General features: G+C 43.8%; 1 protein-coding gene across 1 annotated transcript in view; it reads right to left on the reverse strand.

The window, feature by feature from the left end:
• The window catches only part of LOC115148793 (E3 ubiquitin-protein ligase TRIM37), a 28032-nt gene extending 2671 nt beyond the window's left edge, over positions 1-25361 (reverse strand). The window contains exons 1-24 of the mRNA XM_029691022.1: positions 24939-25361; positions 24043-24121; positions 21980-22081; positions 21590-21630; positions 21002-21118; positions 19963-20050; positions 19724-19846; positions 19340-19463; positions 19168-19235; positions 15555-15679; positions 15187-15237; positions 11467-11548; positions 11032-11108; positions 10760-10939; positions 9868-9982; positions 9419-9604; positions 6087-6223; positions 4364-4446; positions 2874-3062; positions 2420-2716; positions 2069-2224; positions 1743-1932; positions 719-825; positions 45-191 (exon numbers count right to left, since the gene is read on the reverse strand). Coding sequence (XP_029546882.1) covers positions 45-191; positions 719-825; positions 1743-1932; positions 2069-2224; positions 2420-2716; positions 2874-3062; positions 4364-4446; positions 6087-6223; positions 9419-9604; positions 9868-9982; positions 10760-10939; positions 11032-11108; positions 11467-11548; positions 15187-15237; positions 15555-15679; positions 19168-19235; positions 19340-19463; positions 19724-19846; positions 19963-20050; positions 21002-21118; positions 21590-21630; positions 21980-22081; positions 24043-24121; positions 24939-24946 — 2872 coding nt within the window. The 5' untranslated portion in view covers positions 24947-25361. The remainder of the gene's footprint in view (positions 1-44; positions 192-718; positions 826-1742; positions 1933-2068; positions 2225-2419; positions 2717-2873; positions 3063-4363; positions 4447-6086; positions 6224-9418; positions 9605-9867; positions 9983-10759; positions 10940-11031; positions 11109-11466; positions 11549-15186; positions 15238-15554; positions 15680-19167; positions 19236-19339; positions 19464-19723; positions 19847-19962; positions 20051-21001; positions 21119-21589; positions 21631-21979; positions 22082-24042; positions 24122-24938) is intronic.
• Positions 25362-26449: the final 1088 nt, after the last annotated feature.

The raw sequence follows: 26449 nt of genomic DNA on the forward strand, positions 1-26449 counted from the left end.
GCATGTTTTTGTGTGAGGGGGTTACAGCAGGTAACAATATTGACCTGCGCAGGGCAGTGCCGGGGTGTCGTAGCGACAATCTCCAGCCTCCAGGGCCACCACCTCGTCCTCGTTCTCCGTGTCACAGTCGATCTCACTGTCACTACTCATACCTGGCAGCAGTACCACCGTCCGCTTCTGGACAACATGACCTGACAGACAGACAGAAAGAGACAGGATAAGGGAAAACAGAATGACAGGGAGAGACAGGCAAACAGAAAAGGGAGAGAACAGCACATAGGTAAACAGAAAGGGGGGGGGGAGGGGGGCAAAAAGGAAAACAGCAGAAAGATGTAATGGGAGAAAAAGGTCCAGAAACAGGGTGGGGAGACAGAAAGAACCTTAGTGGAGTCTCACAGGTAAGGGAAACACCATCAGTGCCAAGAGCACACCTCTCATCTTGCACACCAGTGCCAAGTAGACACCCACTCGCTCTCCCTACAGACACGGACTCATCCCAGAGTTCATTAGCAGTAATGCTGCAGGAGAAACACATTTTAAAATACCCTTCTCAAAGAAGCTGGTAACTATACCTGCAGTATGGTATTAGATTACAGTACATTCTATCCACTTAAGATGAAAAGTGGAGCTCAAGCCTTAGTGCCATCACAATCCTCCATAGAGGAGGGTGGAGCGAGAGGTGGAGGAAGAGAGGGGTGTTAGAGCAGTGAGGGCTCACCTTCGTTGGGGCATGAAGGGGGTTCCTCTGCCAGGGAGAGCAGTGACTGGTGGATCTCAGCCGGCTCTGAGTCCCAGTCCAGAGAGCTGTCCGTCAGCAGGCCGGCCCTGAGGGAGGGGAGAAGGAAGAGAGAGGAGGAGGGTGTCAGTTTACACAATTCCCTTCTCACAAAGCCTCCTGCACGACATCACCTCAGATAATCCCTGTGGCCAACGCCAAGACCAGTTCACTCTGCTCCAAGAGTGGTCCATCAATTAATAAAAATGGCCATCTACACAAATGATGGACAGGAGGAAAGTAGATTTGTCACTCTTGTTTTAAGCACAAGCGAAATTGTATGATTTGAATAGACATTTTTCTTAGGATTTGTATTCGTATCACCATTAGCTGTTAAAGAAGCAGCAGCTTTTCTTCCTGGGGTCCGTACAGAACACTGATGGACAGGAACAGCAACAGTTCCACCACTCTAGTAGCTGGTTTATTCCAAAGCTAAACAGTTATGTTAGAGAAAGCTGGCTCTCAGGCCTTCGAGGTCCACTGGGAGGGTCAATTTCAATACCAAATAGGGTGCCACAGAAATACCACTGAGTCTACTTAGCTACAGCAGCACATACTTTTCACTTATCCGGCATTCTCTTAAAACCCAGCCAAGGCTGGCACAGTGAAGTAATAAAGAAACTGTAGCACAAAACAAATATGACACCAAAAAAACCTCATTGTTAAATTGGAGGCTTTGGCAGGGGCTAAACACTTGATAAAGGAATAATAACCAAAGCGTTGGTTTAAAACGATCCATTAAAAGATTGTGGAGCAAACAGAAATGGTGCGTGAGGGAGTTTATCTTCTCAACTGTCAAGTACACTTTTCAATTATCAAGCTCCATTCTCCAAGTACCTGGACTGTATGAAAAAATGTCATTTTAAAAAGTAGGAAAAATAAACAATAGAATTTCAACCCAATCGCTTTGGTTCTCCACAAATGCATAGGGGCTAGGGTTGGATTTGGGACAGGGTGTTAGTTTTACCCCATGGGCTTGGTCCTGGGTCGTGTCATGGTGGCGGTGGAGATGCCGCTTAGGACCTCCAGAGCGTACAGGTCGGACCCGTAGAGCTGCTCCTGGTCGTGTTTGGAGCTGCAGGGTTTGTTTTCGGAGCAGGACGACGAGCTGCCCAGATAGGGAGGGGAGCTGTGGGCGCTGCGTGGCTTCAGGGCTCCTACAGTATGACACCGCACAGGGAAACACTGGTTAGTCAGAAATCATCAGCTGACAATCATTCATTTTGGAACATAGGTGGATCCAGGGTGGTCTAAACGCTGATAACCCCACCTCTACCTGGCTTTACTACTGACCCTCTGATACGTTGGAGGTGCCCCTGGGAAAGAGGCTTTGGTCGCTGGACGACTCTCCACCGCTCTGGCCTCTCAGCTCCTTCTCAACTACGTCTGCAGCCCTCCTTAGGCCCAGCCTGCTCCCATCCTGCTTGGGAGATGAGGCCTTCTTCCCTCCTGCCACACAAACCACAGCTAGATAAACATCTGACTGAGCAGCTGATAGCTCCCCATCTAGTCTTCAAAGCGTTTGACAGTAGAACGTGATGTAAAATGCTATCCGATTCCACAGATTGTAGTCTGTGTGTATTATGTATTGTGTGTGTGTATTATGTATTGTGTGTGTGTGTGTGTGTGTGTAGCAACACTTACCAGAGCGACAGTGTCTGGAGACCCCGGGTCCTTTCCCCATCAGATCTAGCCCTATGGGCTTCCTGCTGGGCCCTAGCTCTGAGTGGTAAGAGGGCCCCTGCTCCACCCCTGTGGCCCCGCTGGAGGGCCCTGCCTTGGTCTCTCCCCGTGCCTCCAGCTGACACTTGACATCTGACATCTTACTGCGCACCTCGGCCATCTGTGCCTTGAGCCGAATCAGGACCCCAGAGTCTGGGGCTCCCCGCCGCACTGTCTGAGGCCTGCGCTCACCCCGCTCCTTCCTGGAGTGGACTTGGACTGGAGCGAGAGAGAGAAAAGGGAAGAGTGAAAAAAGGAGATGAAGAGATTAATTGGCTATTAGCTCTTATCCTAATGTTTGCCAGAGAGAGAGAGTGACTGTGCCCTAGCTTGGCTACCCAGTACAGAGTAGGAGGCTGTGAAAGACAGACCCTACCTTGGCTGTGCAGCAGGGAGGCAGGGGGTCTGGGTTGAAGGCCCCACAGTGACTCCACACTGCTGCGCTCCTTCAGATCCAGTAGCTGGATGAGGATGACAGGGTCGATTTCTAGCAAACTGTTGTTGCTGCCAGTGGAGGAGAGACCTCCACCACGCCTCAGACACCTGGCCCCGGGGTTAGAGCTTCCTGGGAGAGGGGTAGAGTGAGAAAGGTATGTTCAGAGGTACAATGGTGAGGAAACAGTTGCAAAAGGGAAGGGGAGACCAAATGTGAGCTACACTGGATATGCTTCTATCTATAGACTGTTGGAGGAGCAGCAAGGGGAGTCAACTGACACTTTGAATGAGTTTGGAACAGGGCATATTGAATACTTGTGCAAAAGGAAATCTTTACCTAGGTTTAACACAGAGCGGAGCTCAATGGGGCGTCGCCAAGTGGTTAGAGTGTTGGACTAGTAAGCGAAAGGTTGCAAGTTCAAATCCCCCACAATGTACAAATCTGTCGTTCTGCCCCTGAACAAGGCAGTTAAACCCACTGTTCCTAGGCCATCATTGAAAATAAGAATTTGTTCTTAACTGACTTGCCTAGTTAAATAAAAGGTAAAATAAAAAATGGCTACTAAACAGCCCATGCTGCATCTCCATTTTAAGTTCCAGACAAGAGAACTCCTGCACCAAGATTCACTTCAACTCCCCAGCCATTTCACTGCAGTACTGAATGAGTCAGCCTGCGCACAGCTACGAGAGCAGCATAAAAATCATTAAGGGCTGCATACAATGAGCATTTCAAAAGGCGAGAGATTAGATTGGAAAAAAACCCTACTCTGTCTGAGGCAGTGAGAGTAATGGATGCGGGGACGATAATCCACTTTGCAGCCCATGTTTAATGAATACATTTGAATAACCTCCCTGGCTAACCCACTATTAGACATTGGGGCATGTAACAATGGATATTTTCCTTTCAGAGGAGAGAGTCTGATATGAAGTAAAAGGGACTACCAACATGTCCAAGTTTAAGGGTGGCCCGCACTGAGTTGCTAAAGTTTAAATCAATTATCAAAGTACCGAAGAGTAACAGGACAAGACTTAGATCTGCCAAAGAAAGGTGCATCCTAAACACTACGAAAATTAAAGTAAACTGACACATGGATTACATTCCTTCACTTCATGCATGTACATTTAAGCATTGTTATGCAGCCTTTCATACTCCCCTTTGGCTTAACACACAGTTTAAACATCCCACATCAGCACCCATGACATCCTCTTTAAGCCCCATTACACACACACACGAGAGATCCGATGATATAGATCAAAAAGAGGAGAGAAAAAAGGCGACGGAAAGAGAGACATACAGACAGAAAGTGTGAGAGGGAGAACGAGGCTGAGAGAGAACGGGATGGAGAGAAAAGAAGGGAGGGAGATGGAAAAACAGATGAGGGAGTAGAGAGAGAAAGAAAGAGATGGAGACAAAGGGGAGGAAGAGGTTACCTGCTGCTCCTGCCACGTCGACAGGCAATTCTCCCTCCTCCATCTCCAGGTTCCTACTGAACTCCACATCATTCTCCCCAGACCTGAGAACCAAAGACCATCAACTTCAGGACTGGGAACAACATTGCTACAATGTCACGGTCAAACGAACACTAACACTTTAGCTGACAGCCAACACTAAAGCTGACTGAATGCCGAAACCATGCCAAGATCAGGCAAACAAGTCTACCTATCATTCCAAATAGCCTCGCTGGCATTTAAATTTGGTCAACTGAGTTTTAGTTGATTCAGTTTATCAATTGGTTTTATTGGCTGATTTATTGTTACAAGACAGCGAGATGTGACCATTTGGGGGACATGGAAATGTCGTTCCCTCCATGGACCTCTTGGGTATAGAAACTGTGCACGTTCAAAATCAACCCCACTTAAGGAAAATGGAGTTCCTTGGCCAATACTAAAGGCTGGGAGACGGCATTATGAGACAACTAATAAATCAGTATCCGCAAGACCTTGGCTGGACCAGCAACTCTTCAATGAGAAAGTGTGTGCATGTCCAGAACTCCCTAAATCACCGAGCAGTGTTCCCTTACCAAAAAGCTTTTTAGGGTGATTGGACAGAAAGTGCTCTGTTGTAACAGACCAGCTAGTAGCTCTACTGATGAAATGGATGGACACTGCAATGTTCTCTCTGGAATGGTACAGCTTAATGATAAGTCGTGCTATTCTTTTAGCAGGGGCCAAATGGCCCCATGGGGATGTGCGTGCCCATTTGAGAGTGTGCAAGTAAGTGACTGACTTGTGTGCCTGTACATTGTGTGTTGGTATACATCAGTCTGTAAGCCTGCCCTGTACGCAGGCCTTTAGGTATGCCCCGGGGGAGAACGGGAAACACAGCAGCCCTTGCCATTGTATCAGCCCATAGCACAACATGAGTCAGAGATATCCAGCAGAGCCTTTCTCACTCGCCGCCACTCAGCGTATTTATAGACGTGGGAACGACAGAGCAACGCATCCCAGAGCATCTTGGAGGAGAAAAAGCCCTACCAGCATTACAGCTTTTGTGAGCGCGAGAGAGAAGTGCCTTGTGGGAGGAGAGGGGGATGGCACTTGACTGTAGTTTCCCCCCACAGGGCCTGAGAGGATCCTTGTTAAAAGCAAACATGGAGCACTAACATGGATTTAAGTGTTTCAGGAAAGGCATGGAGATTGGACAATGTGTGTTCTCTATGTAATGTGTGTATGCATGCGCGTACAGGTCTGTATGAAGACATGGGAAGCCCTTCTGTGAGAGTGTTTTTGCATACGGTACATGTGTGATAATGTCTATGTAAGTGTGCGCTTGTGTGTGGAAGGAGCTGGTGAGCCTCATGTTGGTGTTTTACACTCAGCCAGCCAGGCAGTATGAGGAGCAATGATGACTCATGGACGGCTCATCTGGAGAGCTCACAATGAGGGGGTGGATGGGGGAGAGAGAACATGCGAGGCTGATGATCCAGCGCTGCACTCCACTCTCAGCCTCTCTGGTCGCAGGGGTTTGAAAACACGTCGATGAGGTACGCATACAATAGTCAAATAAAACAACACTTTTTCTAAGTAGCACAACCCAGATGGTGGGGAAGGGCAGAGGGAGTCTAACTTAATTGTACTGATAGGATGTGGAAAATATCATTTCCTTTCTGCATCCGTCCCCCAAAAAACGAGCAAGTTTCGGTGGGTCACTCACATGGTCTCCTCGTCGATGTCGTTCTCCTCGGTGTTGCTGGTTGCCGTGGAGCTGCCAGAGGTGCTGCTGCCATCCAGAGGGTTCACCTCCTCATCCCCCGTCAGACAGTCCACCTCCAAATCCCCGTCAGACAGCTCCTGACCACACCACAACGTTGGCGCAACATTTACATAAGAGCTGCTCTGTCAGGTTTTATCATGATACACCAATGCTCAATAGTCCATGCTTAAGGTCCCCGTCAGACTGCTCATGATCACACTTCAACATTAATGCAACATTAGCATAACGTTCAGACAACACGCAGCTTGGAGCTCAGCTCCTGATGCACCAAGTGTTTCCCCTCTACTGTGTCCCATCTCCATCTTAAGACAACTTATGATACTGCACGCTGAGGTCAGCGCTTAGGTAAGACTAGAGACATTAAGTGGAAGAAAAGGTGAATGATTTATAAGTGTTTTTTAAATCTAATTTAGTCCAGTAATATATAGACTAACGATGCGCCGTTTTTAAAATAACATACATTTTAATCTGAAACAAATATTAACCAAAATCAAACGTTTTGTGAAGTTCTGTGAAGGGAGTAGTACACAGCGTTGTACAAGATCTTCAATTTCTTGGCAATTTCTCGCATGGAATAGCCTTAATTTCTCAGAACGAGAATAACTGACGAGTTTCAGAAGAAAGTCTTTGTTTTTAGACATTTTGAGCCTGTAATCAAACCCACAAATGCTGATGCTCCAGATACTCAACTAGTCTAAAGGCCAGATTTATTGCATCTTTAATCATAACAGTTTTCAGCTGTGCTAACATAATTGCAAAAGGGTTTTCTAATGATCAATTAGCCTTTTAAAATGATAATCTTAATTAGCGAACACAACGTGCCATTGGAACACAAAAGTGATGGTTGCTGATAATGGGCCTCTGTACGCCTATGTAGGTATTCCATAAAATATCTGCCGTTTCCAGCTACAATAGTCATTTACAACATTAACAATGTCTACACTGTATTTCTGATCAATTTGATGTCATTTTAAAAATGGACAAAAAAAAATTTCAATGTGCTTTTCGTTCAAAAACAAGGACATTTCTAAGTGTCCCCAAACTTTTGAACGGTAGTGTAGGGCGCTGGGCCACCACGAGCCAGAACAGCTTCAATGTGCCTTGGCATAGATTCTACAAGGATCTGGAACTCTATTGGAGGGATACGACACCATTCCACAATAAATTAATTTGGTGTTTTGTTGATGGTGATAGAAAACGCCGTCTCAGGCGCCTCGCCAGACTCCCATTAGGGCTGGACATGATGGCCAAAATATATCACGGTATTTTATGTTTTTAATAATGAAAGTGTTAAATATGCTTTATAAGTAGTGCGTAACCCAAGGGTGGCAACACATACAGTTGAAGTCGGAAGTTTACATACACCTTAGCCAAATAGATTTAAACTCAGTTTTTCACAATTCCTGACATTTAATCCTAGTAAAGATTCCCTGTCTTAGGTCAGTTAGGATCACCACTTTTAATTTTAAGAATGTGAAATGTCTGAATAAGAGTAGAGAATTATTTATTTCAGCTTTTATTTCTTTCATCACATTCCCAGTGGGTCAGAAGTTAACATACACTCAATTAGACCTTGATAGCAATGCCTTTAAATTGTTTAACTTTGGTGAAACGTTTTGGGTAGCCTTCAAGCTTCCCACAATAAGTTGGGTGAATTTTGGCACATTCCTCCTGACAGAGCTGGTGTAACAGTCAGGTTTCTAGGCCTCTTTGCTCACACACGATTTTTCAGTTCTGCCCACAAATTTTCTATGGGATTGAGGTCAGGGCTTTGTGATGGCCACTCCAATACCTTGACTTTGTTGTCCTTAAGATATTTTTCCACAACTTTGGAAGTATGCTTGGGGTCATTGTCCATTTGGAAGACCCATTTGCAACCAAGCTTTAACTTCCTGTCTGATGTCTTGAGATGTTGCTTCAATATATCCACATCATTTTCCTTCTTCATGATGCCATCTATTTTGCGAAGTGCACCAGTCCCTCCTGCAGCAATGCACCCCCACAACATGATGCTGCCACCCCCATGCTTTATGGTTGGGATGGTGTTCTTCGGCTTGCAAGCATCCCCCTTTTTCCTCCAAACATAACGATGGTCATTATGGCCAAACAGTTCTATTGTTGTTTCATCAGACCAGAGGACATTTCTCCAAAAAGTACAATCTTTGTCCCCATGTGCAGTTGCAAACCGTAGTCTGGCTTTTTTATGGCGGTTTTGGAGCAGTGGCTTCTTCCTTGCTGAGCGGCCTTTCAGGTTATGTCCATATAGGACTCGTTTTACTGTGGATATAGATACTTTTGTACCTGTTTCCTCCAGCATCTTCACAAGGTCCTTTGCTGTTGTTCTGGGATTGATTTGCACTTTTTTCGCACCAAAGTACGTTCATCTCTAGGAGACAGAACACGTCTCCTTCCTGAGCGGTATGACGGCTGCGTGGTCCCATGGTGTTTATACTTGCTTACTATTGTTTGTACATATGAATGTGGTACCTTCAGGCGTTTGGAAATTGCTCCCAAGGATGAACCAGATTTGTGGAAGTCTATAATTTTTTTTCTGAGGTCTTAGTTGTTTCTTTTGATTTTCCAATGATGTCAAGCAAAGTTTGAAGGTAGGCCTTGAAATACATCCACAGGTACACCTCCAATTGACTCAAATGATGTCAATTAGCCTATCAAAAGCTTGTCAAGCCATGACATCATTTTCTGGAATTTACCAAACTGTTTAAAGGCACAGTCAACTTAACCTCTATGGACTAGGTGGGACGCCTACTCAACAGCCAGTGTAATCCCGTGGCGCGATATTCAAATACCTTAGAAATGCTATTACTTCAATTTCTCAAACATATGACTATTTTACACCATTTTAAAGACAATGTTTATTCTAATTCTATACTACTGGGCACTTTGAATACAATGTTGTTTGACATGACAATGAATGAAAATGCCAGAAAGGAGTTGTGACAGGGTAGGAACCAAAGTGTTGACAAGTGTTAGCTACTTCATTTAGATAACATATTTATGCTTTGTGTATTCCTCTTTTTTTAGAAGATACTGTTTCAAACAATATTTAAGTCTACAGCCTGATAATACCAGTGATGGTGTATAGCGAATTACATTTGCTCTGGCTTAGTGCATTTATTAGCTAGCTAGCGTTAAATCAGTATAATCATATGGTAGTGTGTGCACCATCTTGAACCAAAAACATGAACCAATACAGTGATCATCTGTGGTCCTCATTAATATGATTATAAAGTGCCAATGTCTGAGTTACTCACATTGGAGTCATCATGCTGAGTCTTCTCTTCCTCCTCCTCTTTGGTCTCAGTGGTCTGGCAGCTGTCCTCAGCCACGGGGCCTTTCCCTGAGTGGGAGTCTCTCTCCGAGGTCGAGGGGCCCAGGCGCCGGTTAGGAGGGGACGAGCTGCGAGACTGCTGCCTACAGATCAGCTCAATGGCCAGCCTCTGAAAACGGGTGGACATAATATGCAATGACAAGACAAACATTTAAGCTAAGATTAATTTGTGATCTAAGCCAGGGTTTCCCAAACTCTGTCCTGGGGTTCCCCCCGGGTGCACGTTTTGTTTCTTGGACCTAGCACTGCAAAGCGGATTCAAATAATCAAAGATGGATGAGTTTGTTATTTGAATCAGTTGTGTAGTGATGGGGAAAAATCCAAAAAGTGCACCCAGGAACGAGTTTGGTAAACACTAATCTAAGCCCCCACCTCTTTGAGATTGTTGATCTGCTGGATGTAGCTGGACTGGGCTGACTCCAGCTGGCTGATGTACCAGTATTGGTCTCTGCACTTCTGGAAGAAGGTGGGCGAACGCACCTGGTACCTGTTGAGGATAGAGACGGAGTCAACTCAGCAGTCAAACAAGACATCATTGAACCCGGAATCAGAGCTGATAAAGACATGGCATTTAACAAGAGAAATCAAGTCAAGAACTATGTGGGAGGCTGGGCTGAAGCAGAAACGTGGCAATTAACTACAATGACCATAATCCATTGCGCCTGTTCTTTCCAGCATGGACAGAGATGGATACACTTTTACGCCTGCTACGTTAGGTTAAATACACGGACCGCGTGAGAGAGGAATGTACACAATGACGAGAGAGAGGGATAAGGCACACATTCAACGACAGTTTGTGAATGTGTGTCTTATCTACCTTGAAGAACTAGTAAAATGATTGTCAGACAGCTCTGCAGCATGTTTAGGCAGGCTAGCCTAGCTAAATATGATGAGTAAAGACAATATGGGGAGCACAGATAATGTTGTCTGATTGACTGCTGCCTGAGAAGAGATGACGACTAAGGAATGAAAAATAGTCATCAAATAAACGTAATATACACAACTGAAATATTTTATTTCATAGTATTTTCCTATTTTCTATTGATGTCTATCCAATGTGGAATTGACAGAGAATGGAATATTTTCAATGTTTTGGCAATTGAATTTTCACAATTTTTGGCTTTGGAATTTCCATTAAAAAGCTCTCAAATAATTTAATGTCATTATTTTATAATACTTTTTAAACTCGAAATGGAAAATCTTTATAAAAAAATTCAATAGTCAAACCGACCTCAAAAAGCACTAGTCGCTCAGTAATACTCACCTGAGGACGAGAGTGTCAGTCTGCATGTTGAGGTAGCCCTCACTGGCCAGCAGGTCCAGTCTGAAGAAGCGGTTGTATCCCCAGCACTCCCCCACCTCAAAGTCTGACGCAAACTCCCTGATGATGTTCTTAGTAGGGTCGCTGGAGGCCTGGTGGACCATCTCCACGCGGTACTCGTACCAACACACACAAACACACACACGTTAAAGGTGATATAACTAAAAGTGAAAACTTGATTGAAAGAGAATGACAATAATTTGACAAAAACATACTTCGACGTTTCAGGGAGTCCTGCAGACAGTTCCAAGAAAACTGACAGGTAATTGCCCCGCACCACACCGTTGCCATCCTGAAGGAGAAAAACACACAATGATGAACATGACCAGTTTTTCACAGGTCGTCAATACTGAAAACTTAGTTGAGACAGAGGTGACATATCAAATCTAGTAGTTAGAGTAAGATAGGATGAACATAAGAGCTAATTGTCTAGTGTCAATTACTACAAGAGAACAAGGTGTCTGTCTACTCCAATGGAGGCTACAGAGGGGAGGATGACTCTTAATAAAGGCTGGAATGGAGCGAATTGAATTGCATCAAACAAATGGAAACGTGTTTGATGTATTTGATACCATTCATTCCGCTCCAGCCGTTACCACGAGCGTGTTCTCCCCAATTAAGGTGCCACCAACCGCCTGTGGTCTACTCACTGGGTAAACCTTGAGTCTCCAGCAAAGGCCAGATATCTGGAGTGGTGGGCTGTAGACAGGATCTGCCCTCTGTCTCAGGGTGCTGCAAGACCAACGGAACACACCGGCAGAATAACAAGTCAGATAGGATGAACCCATTCATTAAACAAGCCAATTTCTACTGCGTCTTGGTAAGTGTCACAACGAGAGAGAAATTGCTCATCATCATGGGCCGACATGTCCTTGGTTGCTTTAACGGAGCAAATCCCCCAACCGACTGATGCTAATACATGATCAGTCACATGCTAATTAGCAGCTAGAGCATAAACACTTAATCAGAGGCTTGGACCTGGCAACTCAAGCAACCTTAATGGGTGACTTAGTATTCTTTTCCAAGACACGGAAGGTAAAATATATTTCGTTTGTTGTTCAAAAAGACTGTTGATTTCTATTCAAATCAAACTTTGTCACATGCGCCGAATTCAACAAGTGTAGACCTTAACGTGAAATGCTTACTTACAAGCCCTTAACCAACAGTGCAGTTCAAGAAGAAAATATTTAACAAATAAACTAAAGTATAAAATTATAGAAAGTAACACAATAACGAGGCTATATACAGGGGGTACCGGTACCGAGTCAGTGTGTGGGGGTACAGGTTAGAGGTAATTTGTACATGTAGGTAAGAGTGAAGTGACTATGCATAGCTAATAAACAGCGAGTAGCAGTAGTGTACAAAACAAATGGAGGAGAGGGGTTGGGCAATATAACAGTCCAGTGGCCATTTGATTAATTGTTCAGGAGTCTTATGGCTTGGGGGTAGAAGCTGTTAAGGAGCCTTTTGGTCCTAGACTTGGAGCTCCGGTACCGCTTGCAGTGCGGTAGCGGAGAAAACAGTCTATGACGTGGGTGACTGGAGTATGACAATTTTATGGGCTTTCCTCTGACACCGCCTATTATATAGGTCCTGGATTCCAGGAAGCTTGGCCACAGTACTGGGCCGTACGCACTACCCTCTGTAGCGCCTTACAGTCAGATGCAGAGCAAGTGCAATACCAGGCGGTGATGCAACCGGGCAGAATGCTTGCGATGGTGCAGCTGTAGTACTTTGAGGATCTGGGGACCCATGCCAAATCTTTTCAGTCTCCTGAGGGGAAAAAGGTTTTGTCGTGCCCTCTTCACAACTGTCTTGGTGTGTTTGGACCATGATAGATCGTTGGTTACGTGGGCACCAAGGAACTTGAAACTCTTGACCTGCTCCACTACAGCCCCGTTGATGTTAATGGGGGCCTGTTCGGCACACCTTTTCCTGTAGTCCACGATCAGCTCCTTTGTCTTGCTCACATGGAGGGAGAGGTTTTAGTCCTGCCACCACACTGCCAGTTCTCTGACCTCCTCCCTATAGGCTGTCTCATCGTTGATCAGGCCTACCACTGTTGTGTCGTCAGCAAACTTGATGGTGTTGAAGTCGTGTTTGGCCACGCAGTCGTGGATGAACAGGGAGTACAGGAGGGAACTAAGTACACACCCCTGAGGGGCCCCAGTGTTGAGGATCAGCGTGGCAGACATGTTGTTTCCTACCCTTAACACCTGGGGGCTGCCCATCAGGAAGTCCAGGATCCAGTTGCAGAGGGAGGTGTTTAGTCCCAGGGTCCTTAGCTTAGTGATGAGCTTTGTGGGCACTATGGTGTTGAACGCTGAGCTGTAGTCAATGAACAGCATTCTCACATAGGTGTTCCTTTTCTCCAGGTGGGAAAGGGCAGTGTGGAGTGCGATGGAGATTGCATCATCTGTGGTTCTGTTGAGGCGGTATGCAAATTGGAGTGGGTCTAGGGTATCCGGGAGGATGCTGTTGATGTGAGCCATGAACAGCATTTCAAAGCACTTCATGGTTACCGACGTGAGTGCTACGGGGTGGTAATCATTTAGGCAGGTTAACTTCGCTTCCTTGGGCACAGGGACTATGGTGGTCTGCTTGAAACATGTATGCATTACAGACTGGATCAGGGAGAGGTTGAAAATGTCAGTGAAGACACTTGTCAGTTGGTACGCACATGCTTTGAGTACACATCCTGGTAATCCATCTGGCCCCGGGTCTTGCTCACATCAGCTACCGAGAGTGTTATCACAGTCATCCAGAACAGCTGGTGCTCTCGTGCATGCTTCAGTGTTGCTTGCCTCGAAGCGAGCATAAAAAGGCATTTAGCTCGTCTGGTAGACTCGCGTCACTGGGCAGCTCACGGCTGGGTTTCCCTTTGTAGTCCATAATAGTTTTCAAACCCTGCCACATCCAACGAGCGTCAGAGCTGGTGTAGTAGGATTCAATCTTAATCCTGTATTGACGCTTTGCCTGTTTGATTGTTCGTCTGAGGGCATAGGGGGATTTCTTATAGGCATCCGGATTAGTGTCCCGCTCCTTGAAGGCGGCAGCTCTAGCCTTTAGCTTGATGCGGATGTTGCCTGTAACCCATGGCTTCTGGTTGGGATATACGGTCACTGTGGGGACGACATCGCAATGCACTTATTGATGAAGCCGGTGACTGAGGTGGTATATTTCTCAATGCCATTGGATGAATCCCAGAACATATTCCAGTCTGTGCTAGCAAAACAGTCTTGTAGCGTAGCATCCATGTCATCTGACCACTTCCATATTGAGTGAGTCACTGGTACTTCCCGCTTTAGTTTTTGCTTGTAAGCAGGAATCAGGAGGATAGAATTATTGCCAAATGGAGGGCGAGGGAAGGCTTTGTACGCGTCTCTGTATGTGGAGTAAATGTGATCTAGAGTTTTTTTCCCCTTTGGTTGCACATGCTAGTAAAAATGTGGTCAAATTGATTTAAGTTTGCCTGCATTAAAGTCCCTGGCCACTAGGAGCACTGCTTCTGGGTGAGCATTTTCTTGTTTGCTTATGGCCTGAGAGTTGGTTGAGTGTGCTCTTTGTGCCAGCGTCGGTCTGTGGTGGTAAATAGACGGCTACAAATAATATAGATGAGAACTTTCTTGGTATATAGTGTGGTCTACAGCTTATCATAAGGTACTCTACCTCAGGCGAGCAATACCTCGAGACTTCTTTAATATTAGACATCGCACACCAGCTGTTACTGGCAAAAAGACCCCGCCCCCCCCTTGTCTTACCAGACGTAGCTTCTCTGTTCTGCTGGGGGCATTGAAAATCCATCCAGCTCTATATTACCCGTGTTGTCGTTCAGCCACGACTCGTTGAAACATAAGATATTACAGTTCCTAATATCCCGTTGGTAGGAAAATCGTAAGGCATCAATTTTATTTTCCAATGACTGCATGTTAGCAAGTAGAATTGATGGCAGTGGGAGTTTACCCGCTCGCCTACGGATTCTCAAAAAGGCAACCCATCTGGGTCCTATTTTCCTCTGTCTTTTCTTCACACAAATGACAGGGATTTGGGCCTGCTCCCGGGAGAGCAGTGTATCTTTCTCGTTAAAGGAAAAAGCATTTTCCAGTTCGTGGTGAGTAATCCCAGTTCTGATGTCAGATGCTATTTATTTTCAGTCATAAGAGACATTAACAGCAGCAACATTATGTACAAAATAAGTTAAAAAATAAGTTAAAGGCAACAAAAAAATAATACATTTGAACAATTGGTTACGGGCATGTAAAACGTCAGCCATCCTCTTCGGCTTCATTTTAACATCTTAGCATACACAAGCTGAATATCAGAACATTTTCAAGACTAGATGAGGAAGAGCGATGAGTATTTTTTTTTACCTGAAGTTTGCCAGAACGAAAGTGCTTGAGTCATAGGCAGGAACCAGCTCACTGCATGTGTGTGTGGGGGGGAGATGTTTCGTAATTACAGCTCAATTTCATCAAATATCCATTAAAAGCATAAAAATATCTTGCTGCATTATGAATCATCCAAATGGAAATCTATATCTGAAAATACAAAATTAAACTGAACATCCATATTTAAAAAGTGGATCGTCCTTTCTCTGACGCCAATTTGAAAACACAGCTACAACAAAGTCTAAAAAGAGGGTGTAGGGCATTTTTGTATTCTCAAGTTCTCTAGTCGCATCATCTGTGGTTAAGTTCAGTACCTAGGGAGTGCAGGTAGAATGTGTTTAGTACGTTACCTGGTGAAGTCTGGGGGGACTGGGGTGGTAACAAACGACTGCATGGGCTTGCGGTGAACCTGCTGGAACATGAGCAGGATCTCTGGGCTCTTGGAGATCAACTCGCTCTTACTACAGGAGCGCAGCTGAAGACAGAACACACACAATTCTAGAGCTCCGCAGAGCAACACCTGACCCACACCCTTAAAGTCATCTCATTTCACTGGCGGCATGACATATCAGGGTAGAGTTCCACAGGCCATGGAAATCCCAAGGTTGAATGTATAAGAAAACATCTAGGTGAAGGATGGAAAACAGCTTGATCTTTTTCTTCAATTGACTATGTATGAATAACGCATTACGAACCTGAGAAACATCCTGAAAGATTCACATGGCTGAATTTGGTTGCGTGACTAACAGTTGAAGCCAGGACACCCATTCTCTCAGGGGGCTTGCGACCTTCATTGAATTTAGGCTCAGTTTTGAAATATTGGAATCTCTGGACTGAAAAAGTCAGGATTATCAAGCTCTTGTCAATCAATGACTCATCTAATACCATAAAAGCTTAGTTTCTCACATGAGTTTCAAATCAGGGCGAACAACCTGGTTTCTTGAAGTTTCACATGAGTTCTCTCAGAAAACGAACAGTAAATCTCATATGTCTGAAAAATGTAATGGAGTTTAAGCTTTTGGGGGGTTTTATACTACTGAAGCTGGCTGGTAAATGCAGCCAGGAGATGGCGAGGTCTCTAAAACGCCTAGCTTTTGCGTCACTATCTAACAGGAAAAGCTAACTTAATTATTCTTACATATATTAAAATTATACTGAACAAAAATAAACAACTTCAAAAACTTTACCGAGTAACATTTCATAAGGAAATCAGTCAATTGAAATAAATTCATTAGGCGCTGATCTATGGATTTCACATGACTGGGAATACAGATATGCATCTGTTGGTCACCGATACCTTAAAAAAAGGTAGGGGCGTGGATTAGAAAACCAGTCAGTATCTGGTGTGACCACCATTTGCCTCATGCAGTGCGACACATCTCCTTCACATAGAGTTGATCAGGCTGTTGATTGTGGTCTGTGGAATGTTGTCCCACTCTTCAATGGCTGTGCAAAGTTGCTGGATATTGGCGGGAACTGGAACACGCTGTCGATCCAGAGCATCCCAAACGTGCTCTGGTGAGTATGCAGGCCATGGAAGAACTGGGACATTTTCAGCTTCCAGGAATTGTGTACAGAGCCTTGCGACATGGGGCCGTGCATTATCATGCCGAAACATGAGGTGATGGCGGCAGATGAGAGGCACAACAATGGGCCTCAGGATCTTGTCACGGTATCTCTGTGCATTCAAATTGCCATCAATAAAATGTAATTGTGTTCGTTGTTCGTAGCTTATGCCTGCCCATACCATAACCCTACCACCACCAAGGGGCACTCTGTTCACAACGTTGACATCAGCTAACCGCTTGTCCACACAACGCCATACCCTTAGTCTGTGGTTGTGAGGCCGGTTGGAAGTACTGCCAAATTCTCTAAAATGACGTAAGCGGCTTATGGTACAGAAATTAACATTCAATTATCAGGCAACATCTCTAGTGGACATTCCTGCAGTCAGCATGTCAATTGCACACACTCCTTAAAACTTGACAGCTGTGACATTGTCGTGTGACAAAACTGCACATTTTAGAGTGGCCTTTTATTGTCCCCAGGACAACGTGCGCCTGTGTAATGATCATGCTGTTTAATCAACTTCTTGATATGCCACACTTGTCAGGTGGATGGAAATCCATGGCACAGGAGAAACGCTCACTAACAAGGATGTAAGCCAACTTGTGCACAAAATGTGAGAGAAATAAGCTTTTGTGAGTATAGAACATTTCTGGGATCTTTTATTTCAGCTCATGAAACATGGGACCAACACTTTACATGTTATGTTTATTTTTGTTCATTGTAGAAAACATTGGATTGGTGTAAACACAGGTTTTCCTCCATCATATCTTTTGCCCCAGTTAAAGCACTATTCCTTTTAAATCCAAGTCTCTGAGATTTACTTTATAATTTAAACCTAAGCATAGCGCTCGAGAACAAGTAATTTAGAAGACCCTCTTAGAGCGAATTATAGGAGCAAATTAGGGTTAAGTGTCTTGCTCAAGGACAGGTCGAGGATTCGAACCAGCTACCTTTCGGTTACTGGCCCAACGCTCTTAACCGCAAGGCTACCTGCCACCATACAGCCATAGGGTTCCCATATGAACAATTGACCAAAGTGGGGCCAACGTGTACAATGCTGTCTAACCCCTAATAATCACAGCGTGCAAGTTCTACTTTCATATCATACCCACGGAGGTGTTTTGCATTACACTTCCTGAGCTAATGGAATCTCGGGAGTCTGCTCGAAGGGGTGTTACTCCCAAAAAATTCAAGTGGTAAAATACTTGTATTTTTAATGTTAAATTTGGATAATTAAAGTAACTGTCCTTTGAACTTTAAAAGTTTATATTCTGTTAACGCATACCCAAATTATGTTGTTGACTCGTCCTATAGTCTTATGTTGCCAAAGCATAATTTTGAAAAAAAATAAAAATAAAAAACACACTTCAAAACAGACCGTTTCAAAAATGTTTGCCATTTCCTCATAGATTATGATGTCATACTCCTGAGGAGGATGAGCTGGCCAATCAGTACTCTACTCGCATGAATATTTTTAATGACTAGCATGAATATTTTTAATGACTGGTATACACCCACACCATTCTGTTATTGGGGTACACCCACACCATTCCAACAAAGTAAGTCTACTTTTTAACATAATTACAATTTTTTTGGAAGGAAAACTATTTCACTCATATTGTAAGTAATTATAGATCATATTTCATAGAAATATGGAAACACTGGACAGTTACTTTAAGTCGAGTGTTCAAGGTTTCAAAACCATATTGCAATCAAGTATCAACCGTTTCTAGATAGAGCGTTCCACACTTGACCAAAACACCTCAGCTAATCAAAAGGGACGTGGAATGACTCCAATGTAGAATTGGAGTCATGAGAGGGGCTAGCCTAACCTATGACCTGACCCATCACCTTATGTATTACTGCACCCCCCCATGGTAAGAAGTAACATCCCAAGAAAACCATACAACCCAAATGGCTCCTAGCCTCTCACTCATGCTTTCTGTCATTAACACTAAAATTAAATATTTTCATACAACTTAAACTAAATAAAAACGACAAATCGGGTCTGAAAACTAACAAACTAAACCTAATAGAAATAAAAATGATTCTAAAAACACAAAACTATAATAACCTTGGTGCAGATGCAGAGTAAGAGGATATGAAACGAGAGAAAGCCTCTAGACCATTGGTGGCTCAGTGCCTTTTCTCCCCCAGCTTCCTGCTACCCTGAGTGCTGTGCGGTGAGGCGTGCCAGACTGCCACTGGAAACACTTCACACTCTCCTCCTAAACACCTGCCTCCACAAACCACAGGACCACACACCCTCAAGCAGGTACACCATGTCCAATCCACTTGTAGTGCCACCTATGCTGTTATTATTACCTTTTGGTTTACTGGTGTTAAATGTATTAAATGGTACGCTGTATAGTGGTATGGTACAAGTTCACACACCTGATGTTCCACCTCTTGTAGGAGAGACTCCAGTAGCTCAGTCTCCTGGGTGAGGGAGGTCTTCTGACCTGTTGTGAGAGGACATTTTCATGTAAAAAGAATATTTCAGTGACATAGAAGGGCATTACAGTGACTAGAGTGAACCCAGAATGGTGTCACCAAATGAGCGTACCCATGAGGGTGAGGAGTTTGTTCTTGAGCTGGTTGTCCAGACGGGCGATCATCATCTCTACTGCATTACGGATCTCTCGCACTCGCTCGTCCTTGGCCCCTCGCACTGCTTCCACATTCCTCTCCTGAGAGAACCAGAAAACCATGTCGAATGAAGGCAGAGATTGGTACAACAGTAACTTCATCTGTCATCATAGATGGATAGTGTGTAGAGGATAATTAGCTACAGAGGATAATTAGCTGTAGTGTCCTTGTGCCACCTAGCGGTTAAATTCAGCACTGTGCATTAGTGATACTTCTTTCTCATGTGCACTTCTAACCAAGCTAAAAAAACAATCAAACGATCCCATGATATGTCATAATATACAGACACAGTGCCCCTCACCACTTCCTGCACCAGGCTGATAAGTTCCATGAGGCGTCGGCGGAGCTTGGCCACCTCCTCGTTCACCTTGGTCACGTGCTGCTCGTAGATCTCAGCCAGAGGCTTGAAGGTGTGGCCTCCATGCTTGGGAAAGGGGTAGATGGGGTGATCATAAAATGGAGGGACGGACTGACAGAGCACTTGTCTTATACCAAACTGATGTGGGCTTGATTGAGAATACTCCTCTGTGGGTCACTTACCATGCCTCCCCACAGAGCACACTGGTGGCAGATGCACTTCTTACAGGTCCAGCAGAACACACTGAGCTTCTCATGGTGGTTCTCACACCTGTAGACGAACCACACAACTGATAAGACTGACACCCTCTGGAATCTCTTTTCAACACATTTTCTATAATTAACCATGTTTCGATCCACAGTTTCTTTGCAAGTAAAGTCAAACCATATAAAAATGAATAATCATGAAAGCTGTGATGGAAACAGGAAGTGTCTGTAAAATGTTATAAATGCAGACATAACTTGTGAGAAATGGAGATGGAAACTACTTTATGTACAAATATTGATATAATAACCATCATATTGAAGTAAACTTGGGAGTCACGTGATGATATGGTGTGTGGTCCTCCCACTACGACTCAGAAAACCATGCAGTTTATTAGTCTACAGATGAATAAGTTCTGAACTTCACAGGGTGGTGAAAGTGCACGGTGACGAGCTTGACGCTCCTATCCATTAAATATCGAGGGTCTTATTCTGGTGACATGATGATCGATGCTTGACTGCCGTCTGACAGTTGAAAATGTGATGGAAAGATTGATCTTTAGGTTTTTATTCAAATCATGAAAACGTAAGTGAAAAAGTAAATTTTATATATGTGCACTATGTCATCATGCACTGATTTCTATCCCCAACAAGGGTGGGAAAATGCGCATATTTTCTTTAAGCAGATTTTTCCATATTCGCATGAAAATCTAATGGCAATTGGGTGGAAAACAAGCTAATGTCAGCAAAACAACTCCCAAACAACCAGCCATTTATAAACTCAGCCCACATTAGAATGTGCTGGGCCATTCAAATTTCCTAGCTGAAAGGACATCATTTTAGGTTGCTTTTGCCTCATACTGCAGGTACGAGCTACATTTTGTTTAATGGGGGTTCAGGTTGTTTTAGAGGTCTTCAGAAAGGGCAGAGAGACAGAAGGATAAAAAAAGCAGTGGTAATTATGATGAATGAGGCAGCGGGTCACAGGGGAGCGATGGAGAGGGATGCTGAGGCTCACTTGTCCTTGTCGTTCTCCTCGTGTTTGGAGAGGTTGCAGAGCTGCAGGGTGTCCAGCTGCTGGGTAACTTCCTCAACCCAACGGCAGTTCACCAGCTCCCGCAGCTGCAGTGGTGCCCTGGACACACACACACACACACACAATCAGGCTTGACATATAATGCCCGCTAAATGGTGGCTACAGCCTAGTTCAGGGATGTCAAACTCATTCCATGGAGGTCCAAGTGTCTGCAGGTTTTTCCTTTCAATGAAGACCTAGACAACCAGGTTAGGGGAGTTCTTTACTAATTAGTGACGTTACTTCATTAATCAAGTACAAGGGAGGAGCGAAAACCTGCAAACAGTCTGCCGTCCTGGGAATGAGTTTGACAAATGGCCTAGGTCTATCCAAAAACATCTAATCAAACAATATAGCCAAAGGAAGTTACATACAGATCTCCAAGTTTAGTATTCCTTCAAGAATTTTTCAAGCAAGACTTCTTTAAAAACGTGTTTCTTTTACCAGCATGAATTGATACTGGCACTAGAATTTTTCCGGGGTCGCAACCCCTACTTTGAATACTAGTACAGTAGTAGGAGGAGGGCTTACCGACAGTGTGGGCATTGGGCTCTCTGCTCGGTCAACCAGCGCTGTCAATAGGAGAGGTTACATTACAGCATTGCAGATGAGGTTGTATAGATTTCTACAAGATTCCTAACACCCATGACCACATTCATTTACTATATTTCTAGCCTGACAGTTCAATGTAAACACTAATGAGAATGTTTCTATACTGTAGAATTTTGGATTTCTCTGGTAAACAAGAAGTTTCATAATGCTTCTGCTTAATTCACCAATGCTGTGAGTTTTAAGCATGATAGTCTGAACAGAGACTTTTTAAATGTGCATTGTTGTAGATTTCTCCCTCACAAGCCAGCTGTGCAGAGTTACGCTAATGAGCTGGCCTCATTGCCCGTGGCGACATGTCATGAGACTCACCCTTATGCAGCTGAAACAGCAGAGTTTGGAGCAGTGGGGGCAGAGCCGAGCATCCCGCAGCTTCTCCATACAGATGAAACAACGAAACACCTCCGCAATACTCTACGTGCAGAGATAGAAGGCTTTTAAATGATCAAAGCAAGACTGGAACCATTAGAAATTGACAGGAATCAGTAGGCTCTTGAAATGTGGTGTACGATACATTCAATTAATACAGGCCTAACTGGAAATGTGATATAGGGTATATATTTTGTAAATTGACTTTCTAAATATACAGAAAATATCAATCTATCAAACAGTGATTAAAAACTACCAGCACAATGAACACGGGGGGGCTTAGTCATGGACAAGCAAGCAGGAATCAATTCTTATTTGGTACAGTTGAGGCACAAACCAATGTAAATGACTGTCTGGTGGGGTGAGCTATATCACAATCTAATGCAATCGGCATAAGGCCAACGATGGCTGAGAGGAAAAGCTCCAGTCTAGTGATACATCCTGAGCTCAGGAGTGCTTCCATCCATCCGCCTGTCAGCTGAGGACATTTTATAGTTAGAGCAGTGTGTCTAGCTGTTCACACAAGCAAGTCAGAGATGGGTCTTTATCTAAAGCTACAGTGGGGTAGCCAGTGACATACATAATGACAAAGTGAAAACAAGTTTTTTGAAATGTTTGCAAATGTATTAAAAATAAAAAACAAATACCTTATTCACATACAGTACCAGTCAAAGGTTTGGACACCTTCTCATTCCAGGGTTTTATATTGTAGAATTATAGTGAAGACATCAAAACTATGAAATACCACATATGGAATCATGTAGTAACCAAAAAAAGTTAAACAAATCCAAATATTTTTGAGATTCTTCAAAGTAACCACCCTTTGCCTTGACAGCTTTGCACACTCTTGGCATTCTCTCAACCAGCTAAAATAGTTATATTTGATAAAAGACCAAGTCCATATTATGGCAAGAACAACTCAAATAAGCAAAGAGAAACGACAGTCCATCATTACTTTAAGACATGAAGGTCAGTCAAAGTGCAGTCGCAAAAACCATCAAGCGCTATGATGAAACTGGCTCTCATGAGGACCGCCACAGGAAAGGAAGACCCAGAGTTACCTCTGCTGCAGAGGACAAGTTCATTAGAGTTACCAGCCCAAATAAATGCTTCACAGAGTTCAACTAACAGACACATCTCAACATCAACTGTTCAGAGGAGACTGTGTGAAACCAGGCCTTCATGGTAGAATTGCTGCAAATGAATCACTACTAAAGGACACCAATACGAAGAAGAGACTTGCTTGGGCCAAGAAACACAAGCAATGGACATCAGACCTGTGGAAATCTGTCCTTTGGTCTGATGAGTCCAAATTTGAGATTTTTGGTTCCAACCGCTGTCTTTGTGAGACGCAGAGAAGGTTAACGGATGATCTCCACATGTGTGGTTCCCACAGTGAAACATGGAGGTGTGATGATGTGGGGTGTTTTGCTGGTGACACAGTCAGTGATTTTTTTAGAATTCCAGGCACACTTAACCAGCATGGCTACCACAGGATTCTGCAGCGATACTAAGCGCAAACCAGATGGGATGGTGTAAGACTATCATTTATTTTCAACAGGACAATGACCCAACACACCTCCAGGCTGTGTAAGGACTATTTGACCAAGAAGAAGAGTGATGGAGTGCTGCATCAGATGACCTGGCCTCCACAATCACCCGACCTCAACGCAATTGAGATGATTTGGGAGGCGTTGGACCGCAGAGTGAAGGAAAGCAGCCAACTCCTTCAAGACTGTTGGAAAAGCATCCCTCATGAAGCTGGTTGAGTAAATGCTAAGAGTGCACAAAGCTGTCATCAAGGCAAAGGGTGGCTACTTTGAAGAATCTAAACTCTATTTTGATTTGTTTGACACTTATTTGTTACTATGATTCCATGTGTTATTTCAGTGTTGATGTCTTGACTATTATTCTACACTGTAGAAAATAGTGCAAATAAAGAAAAACCCTTGAATGAGTAGGTGTCCAAACTGTTGACAGGTACTGATGTGCAAAATGGACCACACCTCAACACTTTGTTCATCCATCTCAGCCAGTTCAGTTTTCTTCAAGTGGAGGAAATTGGGTGAAATCTCAATCCAATACCTATTGTCATTGTGAGAAAGAAAACAGGGGTGTAATCATTAGTCCAAACAGTTGCACTTCGCAACAAAAACGAGTTTCTATTTGCCAAATTCCGGTTGGCTCCATCCCCGTTTCGTTCTGATTGTTTATGTTTAAGAAATGGTTTGCAACATAATCAACGTAATGAATGCGTCGCAGGGTTGCAAAACATTCCCTTTTGCAACGAAAACTAACCCAGCAAACAGGGCGGGAACTAAATTAATCTGTGCAATAGAAATATTAGTTTTCGATGTTTCCCCAACTGTTTGGAGTGTAATCGTTACGCCGATTCTGTTGCAAAACATTTTGCAGAAACGAAAACGCCAAATCGAAATGCAAACATTCAGGTAGGTCCCTCCCCGTTCCGATTGGTTCTTAAACGGTAGACTCTGTAATGAACACACCCCAGTTGTGTCAAACTAATGCAGATAAAGGTCAAGTCATTTTCAGCGCATGAATGAACGAGTTCATGATTACGGCCTTTCAAACGAATATTGGTGTTCAATAACATCAAGCTGAAAAAAAGAGTTTGGCTCTGTGACTGGTTAACTAACGTTAAGCAGGTGGTGACTTTGCTAATTAAATACTGGTTTCCAAAACTGTTGATTATATCCATCTATACACACACCATTAAAATAATTGTAGTTTGACATGGGGTTGAACAACAATGCTAGCTAACTAGTAAACATAAAAAGATAACAATGCACAACTTCATTGGCTATGAGGGCTGATGGCAAATTCTAAGTCATAACTAGCGAGCTAGCTAACGTTAGCTAGCTGACTATGCTAGTTATCTTACCTTCTCATATGCTTGCTAGATAGCTAACTGGCTTAGCTATTTCTTCTTTCTTCAAAAAGGCATTGATAACCGCGCTGAAGATACACGCCGAAGTTCCACTATTATTTTGGATGGGTGGGATTGGTTAACTAGCTTGCTAGTTAGCGTCAGCTAGCCTGATTCCTAACATCCACTGGCTAATAAACGAATTAGCATCGAGCTTACTTGACCTAGCTAGCAGCTAAATTGCCTCAGCTGTAAATATCGAATTCATACAGTAAATGCAGGCTTCATTCAATGATACATTTGAACGCAAGACTAGACATCGTTTTTGCAATCCGTGACTACATTCATTTTTCTTCCATGATGCAGGCTATATCATCTGCTGCAGCTACATATCACCATTGGAGACCGTTCCCCTGTTTATCGCGAGCTCTTCGGATATTGCTTAAACCAATGTAAAAGCGGTGGAAGGTGGGACGTTTGTAAATTATCCAATGGGCAATGGCCCATATAGCTGAGAAGGTAAGGCAACACACCCATTTTCTTATCGTATATTCCGCACACCACTGATTTTGAAAAACAATTTGAGGTTCCAAAAAAAAAAAGATCTGTGACAATGGTAACTTCCAGTGATGTAATTACATATGTTATAAAAACTATCTCCATAAGAAATTGGGGAGACAAACAGTAACACAAAATGTGAAATTGAAAACCTAGCTAGCTAACGTTACATCCTTTTATTATTCTCCCCATGCATTGCAAGTGCAGAATCAAAGTTACTTATCAACTATGCCATGCTTCAAACTGTACTGAAATGTGGACTTTCCACTGAAAATGCCTTATTCTGAAGCATCATTTGGACCCGAGAGAGAATTGACCCACATACTAAGTACAGAACGCCCGGAGAGAGTTGCCTTCAGTGGATGTGGGGCTAAATTAATGAGCAATTTTTATGTCCCCAGTGAACCTGAGTAAATGTAAGTCTTTCATTCAGGCTAGCCCCATCGAGACACATCCCATTTTCAGCAGGATCCTCTGGTATCAAGCCTGGCTGCTTAGCTAACCACTGTGAACCTTGATGAATATAGGCATCCATAGACACACATAACAAAAATACATCTTCATTTTCATCTATTGTCTCCTTTCCTCCACCTGTTGTGTTTATGGTGGACGCCTGCAGGTAATCTACATACACACGTGACCCGTCCAATTCTATTAGATCAATGCAGATGAGGACAAGAGACTTGGAGAAAGAGGCACATACGACTACAATATGTATTAATCATGTCCTCTCTCCTCACTTTCATATAGAATATATATATAGAGCTCCAGAGTAGCCACTATTAAATAGTCATTGCTAGAAACAAAGAAGACATCTTAAGTTCTACCTAAGACAACAATTTGATAATGCTAGGTCATCTACAAGACCCTGCTAGGTAAAGTCCCCCCTTATCTCCGCTCGCTGGTCACCATAGCAGCACCCACTCGTAGCACGCGCTCCAGCAGGTATATCTCTCTGGTCACCCCCA

This window comes from Salmo trutta, chromosome 15, assembly GCF_901001165.1.
Source record: "Salmo trutta chromosome 15, fSalTru1.1, whole genome shotgun sequence".
Lineage (NCBI taxonomy): Eukaryota > Metazoa > Chordata > Actinopteri > Salmoniformes > Salmonidae > Salmo > Salmo trutta.